General features: G+C 37.9%; 2 protein-coding genes across 6 annotated transcripts in view; one reads left to right on the top strand and one right to left on the bottom strand.

The window, feature by feature from the left end:
• The window catches only part of LOC144930624 (uncharacterized), a 459,911-nt gene that overhangs the window by 362,760 nt on the left and 83,042 nt on the right, over positions 1-14,109 (bottom strand). The window lies entirely within an intron of this gene.
• The window catches only part of GTF2F2 (general transcription factor IIF subunit 2), a 127,551-nt gene that overhangs the window by 88,454 nt on the left and 24,988 nt on the right, over positions 1-14,109 (top strand). For all 5 annotated transcript variants that reach the window (XM_073345025.1, XM_073345014.1, XM_078853070.1 and 2 more), the window contains one exon: positions 12,469-12,568. In XM_073345025.1, coding sequence (XP_073201126.1) covers positions 12,469-12,568 — 100 coding nt within the window. The remainder of the gene's footprint in view (positions 1-12,468; positions 12,569-14,109) is intronic.

Raw genomic sequence — 14,109 nt, 5'->3', positions numbered from 1 at the left:
AGGCACTACAATAATACTACGACTAATAATTAATGATTAACTTTTAGGATTTGATGATTTTCCATTGTGGTGACTTCTCAACTTTCACATTACATGAATGCTAGTTTATGAAGTAAAATTTAAAGTTGGAGAGTCCCAATCCTTGATTCAATCTGGTACATCACAATGCCAGTGAATATACTTGGATCTGATGGGCTCACTCTCTTGTCTATCACCTGTATGTTTCTAGCCAAGACATACAAAAAGATACAATAACAAGAAAGACTTTCTTTCTTTCTAACTGGGGAGAGAAATTAACACCAAAGAGAAAACCATGGCATGAGTATTGTGATTCTTTAAGATCACCAGTTAAAGAAAGAATAGGACCAATGAGGAGAGTAGAAGGCAGAGGAGAAAAGATGAGTGCATCACAAGGCAGAGAAACAGTTCCAGGCTAAGGCCCTGACTTCAGTAAACCTTCTTCAGGATAGCATACAACTCTGAGCACAGGTTTAAATGCTTTTCTGAAGTGGGGCCTAAACCAGCACACTTGCAATCACTTACTTCTGGGGCCTGGTAATACTTGTTAAGAAAGCCATACTAAAGCAGTAAGAGTCGTTTAAGTTTGCAAAAGACTGAGAAAATTCAAACTATTTTGGTAAAGCAATTCTGTGTCTGAGACGCAAACAGTGAGGTGGTATTAAGAAACTAAAGTAATGGTGTGCATGTGCTGGTAACAAAGGAAAAGAAACACTTCAGACAGTTCTGGTCAGTGAAAAAGCAGTTAACAGCAAAGAGGAGTCACAGCGGGAATCAGAATTGAAGGTGATTATGTGTCAGTACAAAATAAGTAAAATCTTGGTTTGATGAAGTAGTGGAGTGTATAGAAGGGGAAAAAAGAGAATTATTAACTTTGTTATTACATGGTATATCCTAATAGTTGCAGTTGCTGTTAAATTGTGCAGAGGCGTATGTATCTTAGAGGTCATTTATTTATGAATTATTTAGTATTGGATGAGAACCATGTTGAGTTATTTTAAATTATGAAAGGTTTATATAAGAAATGTCCAAGATTTTATTCTTTGGAAGCATTTCAGCCCTTGTTCCACACCCCATTAGGCTTTCAAATGATGGGGTTCCAGGTAAACTTTGATCCTTTGTGACAGTTGGACCTTAAAGTAACTTGATTGATAAAGTGGATATTAAACAGGTTATGGTTCTGTATCACGTTGTCTGTAAAAAACAAACAAACTTAGTATGTTTTGACTGTATATTTAAAATATATATTTAATTTTCATGTTGATAATTTTAATGTCTTTGAATTTAGAGTAATCATAGTGATAAATCTACAACAGGGACAGTCTGACAGTATTATTATTGTTACGTAATAAGCATTGCTTACATTGTGTACCCATTATGGTAATTTATCATACAGTTTGTAATTGGAAATTTTTCTCTATTAGAGTGATTTTATTAAGGTCTGTCCTGCAAGGTGCTGAGCTCTCTCAATTCCCATTGAATTATGGGAGTTGAGTGTTCAGCATGTCAAGAGGTGTTCATCCCCTTGTATGATCAAACCCTTGGTGTACTGTATAATTAATAGGCTTGTTTCAAATATTAGAAAGGACTAAGTTAAAGAAAACATGGTACATGAATCTGAATAAGGTATCTGTAGTCCACTATAAACACAAAAGGAAAAGAAGGTGAAGTTATACTTTACATGCATTTAGATAATGTACTATATTGCTTCAGAAATGATTATCCAACCAGAGAACAGAATCAAAAGGAAAACCTGCCACTAGTATAATTGGAGTGCAAAGCAAAAAGGTCATTTGGTTTCTTTTGGCAGATGTCATCGAAACTTTGTGTAAGAAAGCTGTGTGTGTTAGTGCCCTGCATAAGTAAAACCAAATACAAAATCAAGGGTATATTAAAGCTCTTCATTCCTATCTTTGCAATATTACTTTCAGAAATTTTATTAATTCCAAGCTGTAGCCTCAGCTATAACTCTGATTAATACCTTACTTCAGAACTTGGAAATTCTTTTGCAATCAAAAATTAATCAGGCCAAATCATCTGTCTAGAACCATAAGTTTATTTTTCCAACAGTGGAAAATACTATTAATGCATAAAGTGATGAACAGTTATTTATTTTCGTGTGCATACCGCCCTCAATTATTTGCTACTTTTTTATGATATTGAGAAGTAACATACTACAATTCTAACCTTCCTGAAACTTTTTCTTCTTCAATCATAGTCGTAACAACATATCAGTTGACATATACAGCACATTGACTTGGTAATGATGTGAACAATTTGATGCCACACTGGCATGACGCAGAGGAGATCCATTTGATCTTGGACGGTGGGGGAGAAAACCACAGTGCACACTCTGGTGGAAGCTTTACATAATTTAGTGGTGACTTTGGAAAAAGTCTGCATTCTGTTTTCTTGGCCAGACACTAAAATGTGCTATGGTGGCAGTTATTTTAACTAGAAGGAATATGGAAACGCTAAATCCAAAAAGATTGCCTTTGTGTAGCTCCTAGCACAATGGGGTGCTTGTCCATACCATAGCACCTTGGAGCCCTAGTTAGTACTTCTGCTAAAAGGTACTAACACTTATAAAAGGAGTGTTATGGTGAAAAGTCACTGGTCCTTTACTTCATTGTCACCAGTGATTCTGACTGTTGACTTTTTATTCCTGCCATCAGTATTTCAGTTAAGTTTCAAAATAGCATCTCTGAGAAAAATGTCTATAAAACCTATACTTTTGTGTGTCATTGTTCATAGTCTTTTTCAGGCTGGTATTAGTTTCTTAGTTTACTTTCACAAAGATGTATTTTAAAATAATTATCCCTCTAGCATGTTGAAACTTCAATCTAAAAGGCTAATATAGTTCCACATGGAAAACTTCTATTACCTCATTTCAAAGACTAATTACTTGAATGTGGAAATGTTTTTATTTTTTTTTTCAAAATGAGCAAAAATAATGAAATATAGGAATGTTAGCTTCAAGGATGGGTTATACTGTCCAACTGTATTTCATCAATATAGGAAGATTGTATTTTGCTCTGACAAAATCTGCCTTATTTTGTGGTTGAAAGCATGGTCTGCACTGTTGCTCCTGGGGGAATTCTGCGTCACTGTGTGTGCACAGAATTCATGTCCCCCACAGATTTCTTTGGTTCCCCTCAGAAATATTACTTCTGACGGGGAAGCAAAGGGAAGCCGCAATAGCTGTCACTTGCCTCTCCCCGGCAGCGCAGGCAGGTCAGTTTAGGCGCCTGAACCAGCTGGTAGAGATGTAAATCCCTGCTGGGGAAGGTGGGGCTGGGCAGTCGTGCCTGTGAGAGATGGAGACACACTCTCCCTCTCGCTTGCTATTGCAGCATTCTCGGCAGGGGGGGCAGGGCTTCGGGGTATTTCTGAGTAGATAGGCATGGGGCAGGCTTTGTCCCCTCAGGCAGAGCAGAATGTAGCAGTCTGCCTGCTTAGTGAATTGTTCCCATTCTCTCTGTGAATTCCCCCAGGAGTATAAAACAGGTGTAAAGGTTTTAAGGCTCCCTTACATGGCCAGAGTGGTATAAAAGACACTATGGCCTTATAAATGCTTATAGTGATTAGAACTGGTCTAAATTTTTGGACTGAAAAATTTCCTATCAAACTGTGCTCCATGAATTGTTTGCTACTGACCTTTCTGGAGATAGTCAGTAGCCAATATAAATTGTGAGTTTGATTTCCCAGCCCTCGCTTGCTCTTCAGTTGCCTATGATGTAACACTGAGCATATAGATGCATATATTTGGTTACTAATAAGTAGAAGTAAAGGGTCAAACCTAGCTACATTAGTATTAGGAAAGGGGATTTTCTCCAATGCTCCCCATTCCCATTCTCCATCCACTGTATTATAGTTTAAATAAATTACCAAAATAGTTAAATCCAATATGATTATATTGCATTATTTAGACAAATAAAATATGCAAAATTTTAAAATATTGTGTGCAGAATTTTTTAAATTTTTTTATGCAGAATTATGTCAGAGTAATGCACTGGAGTTTATAAATATGTTGGGTAGAATTATTCCATAGAACTGCTTTTACACTGTTATGGACCAAACATGGTTTAGTTCATCCACACTGCAAAGTTCTGTCAACTACTGGAACAATATTAGTGTGTTTGTATCTATCATGCTTCTCAGCTGTTTGTAACTGCACGTTCTGGGGCTTCTGAGCAAAGTGACAGAGCAGCTGGCATCAGAGTACCAGAGGAAAATATTGTGAATGTTATCCAACATGGACCCCCGATGTTTCAAAACATCTGGAGATGTGTTTGGATGCAATAATTCTACAAGACAGTGTGAAGACATAAGAAAACAAAAAATGGGAAAGATGGTCCAATGGGGCAAGAGATGGAAGGAGCAGGTTGTCCATCATTTTCATAGTGTGGACACATATTAAAAAGAATATCTCATGGCTCACCATTCCTCCCACTTACAAATGCAGAACATCTTTGTGGCAAGTGCAATAATTGCTTATGTTAAAGAGTGATTTTAGGAAATTGATATATTTTTAGCTTTCTATAGTGCAGTTCAGCAGCTGGAAACAGGAAGAAAAGTTAGCCCCTATGTTATCAGCTAGCTTTCTGTGGACCACCAGTGGTTCATGGATCACACTCAGGGAACCTGTAGTGCAGAAATCAGAAGAAACATTGAACTACCACATTAATATTTCTTAGACCTTAGTGGGTGACAGATACAGTGATTTCAACTGGAGAATTGCTGCCAATGGAAGGTGGTACATCTTGGAAGTGAGCTTGCCAACATCTGCTCAAACAGGTTGAATTGGCTTGCAAGTTTCATTTGGTAGAATTCTCTCTCATTCTCCATAAAGGCAAGAATTTTTTCAACCTCTCCTTACAAATACTCTGTATTGGGGGCGGGGGCTTCACATTACATTCATGACTGCTTTTCTTTTGCTTAGTATTGAAATGTGGCGCTCAAAACGTAACGGTTACAGACATATATTTAGTCAAAACAAAGATCCCACAAGGCCTGTCACTCTTTGAAGACGGCAGACATAGGTATTCTGGAAAATACCACTGCTCTAGTGTTAACATAAAAATACTAGACTGCATGGCAACTGTTTTTAAGAAATGTAAATGTAAGAAATTACTGTCTTGCTTGTATGCAAAGTAGGTTAATTTTTAGAAGCTTCACTGAAATGGATAGTAAGAGTTTGTGCATTTTAATATAATTTTAATTAAAATGTTGAAACATGGAAGTGCTCTTCTTTGGCCTTAAATGGTCTCCAATCCATAACAGGTACTGTGCTTGCAGATCTCTTGATTGCATTAACTATGGTCAAAATTTCTGATTAATTGAGCAGCAGCAATTTTGGCATAACAATCATAAGGCTATTCCCCGTGTATTATGAGGTGTTCAAACCCATACTTTCAGTTTTATTTTGAAAGTAGTGTTATTTTATCAAGATTATATTCATCTGTGCAGAAGATTTAATATTCTATGGCTGTTTTCCATTCAGTGCAGTGGCTGGAGGTGTTGAAAAGCCATAGTGAGTATTTCAGTATTGAAGTCACATATCAGTATGCAGGGTTTGATCCTGCAAAATGCTAAGTGCCCTCAGTTCCCACTAACCCTAGAAGAAGATGGAGGTATTCAGATTGGTTTTAATATAGCTATAGACAAATATATTTACCTGATAAATGTACTGTAATGGGGAATTGTTGGTAGGAAGGAATGTGCAGAATGGAAAGGCATTGGTTTACATTTGGCCTATTACCACAATAGCAGTGAGATCTAGTGGACTTGAACACAGGGTTAGAAGCAAGGAACCAATGAGTCCTAGTCCTGGCTTTGCCACAGACTCAGTATCCAGTTCTGGGCAAGTTATTTAACTTCTATGCCTCTGTTTCCATATCTGTAATATGGGGAAACTTCCCCGCATTGTTCTTAGGCATGCACAAGCTGGACATGCGCAAGTCCATGAGTCTGGATCTAATGCATCCGAGGGTGCTGAGGGAGTTGGCTGATGTGATTGCAGAGCCATTGGCCATTATCTCTGAAAACTCGGATGATTGGAAAAAGACAAATATAGTGCCCATATTTAAAAAAGGGAAGAAGGAGAATCCGGGGAACTATAGCCTCACCTCAATCCCTGGAAAAATCATGGAGCAGGTCCTCAAGGAATCCATTTTGAAGCATCTGGAGGAGAGGAAGGTGATCAGGAACAGTCAACATGGATTCAACAAGGGCAAGTCATGCCTGACCAACCTAATTGCCTTCTATGATGAGATAAGTGGCTCTGTGGATACAGGAAAAGCGGTGGATGTGCTATATCTTGACTTTAGCAAAGCTTTTGATATGGTCTCACACAGTATTCTTGCTAGCAAGTTAAAAAAGTATGGATTGAATGAATGGACTGTAACGTGGATAGAAAGCTGGCTCAGTGGGTAATGATCAACGGTTCCATGTCTAGTTGACAGCCGGCATCAAGCGGAGTGCCCCAGGCGTCTGTCCTGGGTCCAGTTTTGTTCAACATCTTCATTAATGATCTGGATGATGAGATGGATTACACCCTCAGCAAGTTTGTGATGACACTAAGCTGGAGGGAGAGGTAGATACGCTGGAGGGTAGGGATAGGGTCCAGAGTGACCTAGACAAATTGGAGGATTGGGCCAAAAGAAATGTGATGAGGTTCAACAAGGGCAAGTGCAGAGTCCTGTACTTAGGACAGAAGAATCCCATGCACTGCTACAGGCTGGGGTTCAACTGGCTAAGCAGCAGTTCTGCAGAAAAGGACCTGGGGATTACAGTGGACGAGAAGCTGGATATGAGTCAGTAGTGTGTCCTCGTTGCCAAGAAGGCTAACGACATATTGGGCTGCATTAGTAGGAGCCTTGCCAGCAGATTGAGGGAAGTGATTATTCCCCTCTATTCGGCCCTGCTGAGGCCACATCTGGAGTATTGTGTCCAGTTTTGGGCCCCCCCACTACAGAAAGGATGTGGACAAATTGGAGAGAGTCTAGCGGAAGGCAAAAATGATCAGGGGGCTGGGGCACATTACTTACAAGGAGAGGCTGAGGGAACTGGACTTGTTTAGTCTGCAGAAGGGAAGAGTGAGGGGGGTTTTGATAGCAGCCTTCAACTACCTGAAGGGGGGCTCCAAAGAGGATGGAGCTACGCAGTTCTCTGTGGTGGCAGATAACAGAACAAGGAACCATGGTCTCAAGTTGCAGTGGGGGAGGTTTAGGTTGGATATTAGGAAACACTATTTCACTAGGAAGGTGGTGGAGGAGCACTGGAATGGGTTACCTAGGGAGGTGGTGGAATCTCCATCCTTAAAGGCTTTTAAGGCCCGGCTTGACAAAGCCTTGTCTGGGATGACTTATTTGGGGTTGGTCCTGCTTTGAGCAGGGGGTTGGACTAGATGACCTCCTGAGATCTCTTCCAACCCTAATCGTCTATGATTATTAGCTAACATCAGTACAGTGCTTTAGAAACGTAAATAATTAGATGATTATTTACTAAGTGTTATTAAATTGCTCATGTGGGGAATCCTAAAGAGGAGACCATATCTCAGCATTTGCCCGTAGAACACATTGTATCTTGGCAGTGCTACTGGGGATGTGTTATGTTCAGCAGCATAGGTACAATCCTTCACTATTGCAAGGGTGCTGTGTGGTGGTGTGAAGGGATGATGGGAACAAGAGGGAAATTTAAAATAACCAGAAAGAGAAAAGTAGAGACACTGAAATGGCCTTGAGGAGGTTGTTCTAGTGGGCTAATGGCAGAGCATCTGAATTCAAACCTAAGCTATAGTCACGTATTTCCTGAGAAATGCGAATTTAGCACACAATACCTACTTCATCTCTAGAAACCGCTTTGGCAAAGACAAGGAACAGCACTGAGCGATTTTGTCAGGAACTGTCTCTTGTCCTCCTTTTCTAGGAGGAGGATTGCCTAAAAGAGGGGCCTTGTAGTAGACAAGTGAATCAGGGGAAAAAATCGGGCATGAGGAAGACTCAAAGACCCACATTGCCAAATGAGAGGAAAAGGGGAAGAGAGACTGACATATAATGTCCTGAATTTCACCGTGTTTAACCTCACTCACGTATGGGTTACATGAAACTGAGAACAGGGCAGAATTTGGGTTATGATGTCCATTGGAGCTGGGGAGAAGACATTCAAATTTACTTTCACTGTTTTGTCCTCTTCATCCCTTCTGCAAAAATCAGTCTATGCACTTGAGAGTGCTTTGGTAACCAAATCAATAACATGTAACAGTAACTGATTAGACCAGAAGACAAAAGAAACTTTTAAAATAAAAAAATGCTGCTTTCATTTGAAAGAACAGGAGCTGGGGGCAATGGGCAAGAATTAAATTAAACCCCAGTGGAAAACTAATCCCAGACAGTTAGAGGAAAAATTGGCTAATACTTATGTAGTGAAGGTGTTTTAAACTATGTTTTGTTCAGGGTTGGCTTTAATTAGGAATGTTGGCATTCTTAACTCGGGTTTAGAGTACAAGGCAGATGTATTTTTAAGACACCCTGAAACTATCAAACAAATAATTTGCAAAAATCCCAAAGGAAGTGGAATATATATCTCTGTAGAAGAAAATCTGACTGCGACCCAGTGCTCAGAGATGCTAGATTTGAAGGATGATTATTGAATCTCCAGCAGCTGTATATAGTAGATCTTAACTTATTTTCCTTCTGAAATTCTCTAAAATAAACACATTGTTTCTGTCATTATAATTTATTTTTCTATTAGAGACAAAAAGAGCAGATTCTCCCATTGTCAATGTAAACTGTAAAAGTCTATGTTGGATTTAATCTTATATATCTGACACAGTGGTTTTCAAATGTATCTTTTCAAACTATATTTTACAAGTGCATGGATAGGAACAAGCAGAACTAAAGAGATCAGAGAACTTTGACGTTTTTAATCTCATGATTTTTTATATTATCTGGTGGTTTTTCAGGTGTTGTATTTTGTGTGGCCTTAGTGTCAGTGTTTTTTCTTCAGTACCAGAGAGACGTCATGGTTCACTTACTATTAGGGCTGCCAATTAATAGCAGTTAACTCACGCATTAACTCAAAAAAATTAATCGTGAGTAAAAAAATTAATTGCGATGAACTGCATTTTAATTGCACTGCTAAACAATAAAATACCAATTGAAATGTATTAAATATTTTGGAAGTTTTTCTACGTTTTCATACATCTTGTATTCTGTGCTGTAATTACAGGTTTCAGAGTAACAGCCGTGTTAGTCTGTATTCGCAAAAAGAAAAGGGGTACTTGTGGCACCTTAGAGACTAACCAATTTATTTGAACATAAGCTTTCGTGAGCTACAGCTCACTTCATCGGATGCATACTGTGGAAAATACAGAAGATGTTCTTATACATACAAACCATGAAAAAATGGGTGTTTACCACTACAAAAGGTTTTCTCTACCCCGGCCCCACTCTCCTGCTGGTAATTACTCTAACTGTTTCTTTTAGGGTAACAGAACTTTAATTATTAAAGTAAATCCAGGAAAAAATGTAAAGAACTATAAAAGTTTTATGAACCACAGAAGCGGTAATTATCTGTTTAGCGACTGCTTAGAAGGCATATAACATTTTTTGGTCTTTTGCTTTCAAGCACAAAATCAAAACAAATAAATACAGTAATTACCAGCAGGAGAGTGGGGTGGGGGGAGAGAAAACCTTTTGTAGTGGTAAACACCCATTTTTTCATGGTTTGTATGTATGAGAACATCTTCTGTATTTTCCACAGTATGCATCTGATGAAGTGAGCTGTAGCTCACGAAAGCTTATGCTCAAATAAATTGGTTAGTCTCTAAGGTGCCACAAGTATTCCTTTTCTTTTTGTGTTGTAATTGAAATCAAAGTGTATATTATTTTTTATTACAAATATTTGCACTGTAAAAATTATAAGAAATAGTATTTTTCAGTTCACCTCGTACAAGTACTGTAGTGCAATCTTTGTCATGAAAGTGGAACTTACAGATGTAGATTTTTTTTTTGTTACATAACTGCACTCAAAAACAAAACAATGTAAAACTTCAGAGCCTACAAGTCCACTCATTCCTACTTCTTGTTCAGTCAATCGCTAAGACAAACAAGTTTGTTTACATTTACAGGAGATAATGCTGCCCTCTTCCTATTTACAGTGCCATTAGAAAGTGAAAACCGGCTTTGCATGGCACTTTTGTAGCCAGCATTGCAAGGTATTTACATGTCAGATATCCTAAACATTCGTATGCCCCTTCATGCTTCAGCCATCATTCCAGAGGACATGCTTCCATGCTAATGACACTTGTTAAAAAAAAAAAATGTTAATTAAATTTGTGACTGAACTCCTTGGGAGAAAAATGTATGTCCCCTGCTGTTTTACCCACAATCTGCCATATATTTCATGTTATAGCAGTCTCAGATGATGACCCAGCACATGTTGTTCCTTTTAAGAACACATTCACCGCAGATTTCACAAAACGCAAAGAAGGTACCAATGTGAGATTTCTAATGATAGCAACTGCACTCGACCCAAGGTTTAAGACTCTGAAGTGCCTTCTAAAATCTGAGAGGGATGAAGTGTGGAGCATGCTTTCAGAAGTCTTAAAAGAGCAACACTCTAATACGGAAACTACAGAACCCGAACCACCAAAAAAGAAAATCAACCTTCTGTTGGTGGCATCTGACTCAGATGATGAAAATGAACATGTGTCTGTCCGAACTGCTTTGGATTCTTATCAAGCAGAACCTGTCATCAGCATGGATGCATGTCCCCTGGAATGGGGGTTGAAGCATGAAGGGACATATGAATCTTTAGTGCATCTGGCACGTAAAACCTTGCGATTCTGGCTGCAACAGTGCCATGAGAATGCCTGTTCTCACTGTCAAGCGACATTGTAAACAAGAACCGGGCAGTATTATCTCCTGCAAATGTAAACAAACTTGTTTGTCTGAGTGATTGGCTTAACAAAAAGTGGGACTGTGTGGACTTGCAGGCTCTAAAATTTTACATCGTTTTATTTTTGAATACAGATTTTTTGTACATAATTCTACATTTGTAAGTTCAACTTTCATGATTAAGAGATTGCACTACAGTACTTGTATTAGGTGAATTGAAAAATACTATTACCGTTTGCTTTTTTTTTACAGAGCAAATACTTGTAATCAAAAATAAATATAAAGAGAGCACTGTACACTTTGTATTCTGTGTTGTAATTGAAATCAATATATTTGAAAATGTAGAAGACATCCAAAAATATTTAAATGGTATTCTATTTTTGGTTAACAGTGTGATTAAGCTTGATGCATTTTTTTTTATCACTTGATAGCCCTATTTACTATTATACAATACTTGGATCATGTATGATTAAAAATTGATATTTGTATCTGTAAAGTGTGCCTTTACGGAAAAACTATTTCACTGCTTGAAAGGTTTTGTTTTATTTAAGTGGTGATGTCAAGCAGAAATTAATTTAAATTTTCTCTGGGGGCAAGTTATCCTATAACTTTCTACTGCAGGGTTTCTTGCACCTTCCTTTGAAGCAGTTGTTTGTGCCAGTGATACTGAATAAGATGGAGGGCTGGGTCTGGCCCAGCACAATAATTCCTTTGTCCTTAAATTACTTTTAGTGTGATGGAATTAGCAAAAATTGTGTAAATTTGAACCTTAAACTAGGCATTCAAAAATTGATGTACAGTAACTTTGGACTAAGAGACTGCTTTATGGTCACTTTTGTTATATATCTTAGCATGCTGACTGATCATATGTTGTTCCAAACTTGGATAAATGTATCCCTGCATTCATGCCTTTTACAAGTGACTTGCAAAAAAAAAATTGTGCTCTTTATTGCTTCTTTGTCATGCAAGATGAAGGCCTGAAAAGTCTCTTCTGCATGTTTTTATATTTATCTTTAAAATACTAGGGACATTAAGACTATTCTTTCCTAGTTGTGGTGGAAGGCTCCTTGGAGGACTGCATAGCTGAAGTGAGTGTTTTCCACAGCCTTCCATTGAATGAACTAGAGGTGTGGATTTGAATCTTTAACAAAGAAAACTTTTTCTCTCAAGAGTTTGTCATGCTTTTGAGTTAAATTATGTGTTAATAAATCTGACCATCCCCACTCAATTGTTTTTAATATCTTCTGGATGGTTTAATCCCAAGTTTTCCTAGCAGTCCATAGAGTTCTCGAGCAAAAATAGGATAGACCAGACCTGATTTAAAAAATAAAAAGATTTATGATTAATCTGGTGTTATGGTATATTTGATGTATTTGAAAAAAAATAACAATTATAAATATTAAAAAGGGGGCAGAGTGTACAAATACTACTTTTCTTTGCAATTCACCTTTGATTAGAGTTGGTCCATACTTGTTGATTCTTAGAATAAATTCAGTAGTGGTGTACGTATTGTGAAGTTTTTAATAATTATACTCTTTCTCTATTGAAGGCTACAGATAGAAGAATCTTCTAAACCTGTAAGACTATCACAGCAATTGGACAAAGCTGTAACAACCAATTATAAACCTGTGGCTAATCATCAGTATAACGTAAGTTACTTTAATCTTTTTCCCTGCTAATCTTAATCACTACAAGTCTCTCAGGAATATAGTTGATCTGTGCAGTGACTCCTCTGTAGGTCCAGGCTTTGTGTGTCTTTTTTTCGTTTAGAAAGTCTTCGCCTTTTGAAAATCCTTTTTTCTGTGATATAAAGATTCTGCCTATGTTTTGTTTCCTGGATAACTTCCTTCTCTCTGGAGTCCAGCGCCAATCCAGTGGCTAAGATCTGCTGATTCTAATTCCCCTTTGTTGCATGGCAGAGGCATAGCAGAACTCTCCTTCCTGTTTTTCCTTCCCCAATCTCTTTCTGCTGTTTTTATTACCTCTCATCTTTAGTCATGTCTGAAATTCAATTTTGTGGCCTTAAGGGCAGAAATACTGTACCCTGAGATTGTACATTCCACTTTTGCATCATGCATAATAACAATAATGTATTCTGCAGATGTGAAAGGCTAAGGAAGTATCTTTAACTTCTAATCCTTTGCAGCGAGTTTCCTGAATGACAGGAAACAATTGGTAAATCTTTGCATCATTATTCCTTCATAGTACATACTCCCTTATCAATTACTCTAATAATATTACATCCACATTGCAGGTCCGTGTCATTTGATATGAATACAAGCTATAATGCCCTCCTTCTTAAAAGATCCTTTTTTGTGTAATTTGTATGTATGCATGTATAATAAGCAACTTAGATGCTGAATGGAAGGAACGTTGTTAAAATTAAGTCACACTAAGAATTAGTCACTGTATGAGTCATTTGCTCTTTTGTACTTCTGGTTAAGATTTTATTTACATAAAACAAATGACAACATGTATGGTACACAACCATTACTGTAGAATACAATCCAATTTAAGACCTGGTCTACACTTAAAATTTAGATTGATGTAGCCACATCTCTCTGGGTAGGAAAAACTCACTCCTCTTTGTGGCATAGCTATGCCAACCTAATCCCTGGTATAGATGCAGCTAGGTCGATGGAAGAATGTTTCTGTCAACCTAGCTACTGCCACTCAGGGAGGTGAATTACCTACGGTGATGGAAAACCCTCTTCTGTCACTATAGGCTGTATCTACATTATGGGGTTAGTGCAGCGTAGCTATGCCATTGTAATCCCCATAGTGTACACAAACCCTTATTCTAACAGGTCACAAAATAATCATTCCTTTCTCAGCACACACTGCTTTTATAGTAGCTATAGTCTAAGGACTGATCTACGCACAGATTTCATTTCAGTTAAGAGTGTGACTTTTTACCAAAATAGTTATACTGGTAAACTCTTTAGTGTAGATGCGGTTATACCAGCATGCATCTGCCTTATCCTGGTATAACTTATTCCTCTTCCAATACTGAAATAAGCTACAGCAGTAAACGTGGATCCATACAACTGTAACCATTTTTTTGTGGGTCACAAGTGAGAATACCAAATTCAGGACAAACTCCTGAGAAATAGGGCAGACACACCCCAAATTGGTGGTTATTCCTCCATAAATATACTAAACCAGCAACAACAGTAAACTTCTCTCTCAC

The sequence above is a fragment of the Lepidochelys kempii genome, chromosome 1 (genome assembly GCF_965140285.1).
Source record: "Lepidochelys kempii isolate rLepKem1 chromosome 1, rLepKem1.hap1, whole genome shotgun sequence".
Lineage (NCBI taxonomy): Eukaryota > Metazoa > Chordata > Testudines > Cheloniidae > Lepidochelys > Lepidochelys kempii.
The sequence above is the reverse complement of the archived record's forward strand: the minus strand, read 5'-3'. Positions and strand labels throughout refer to the sequence as shown.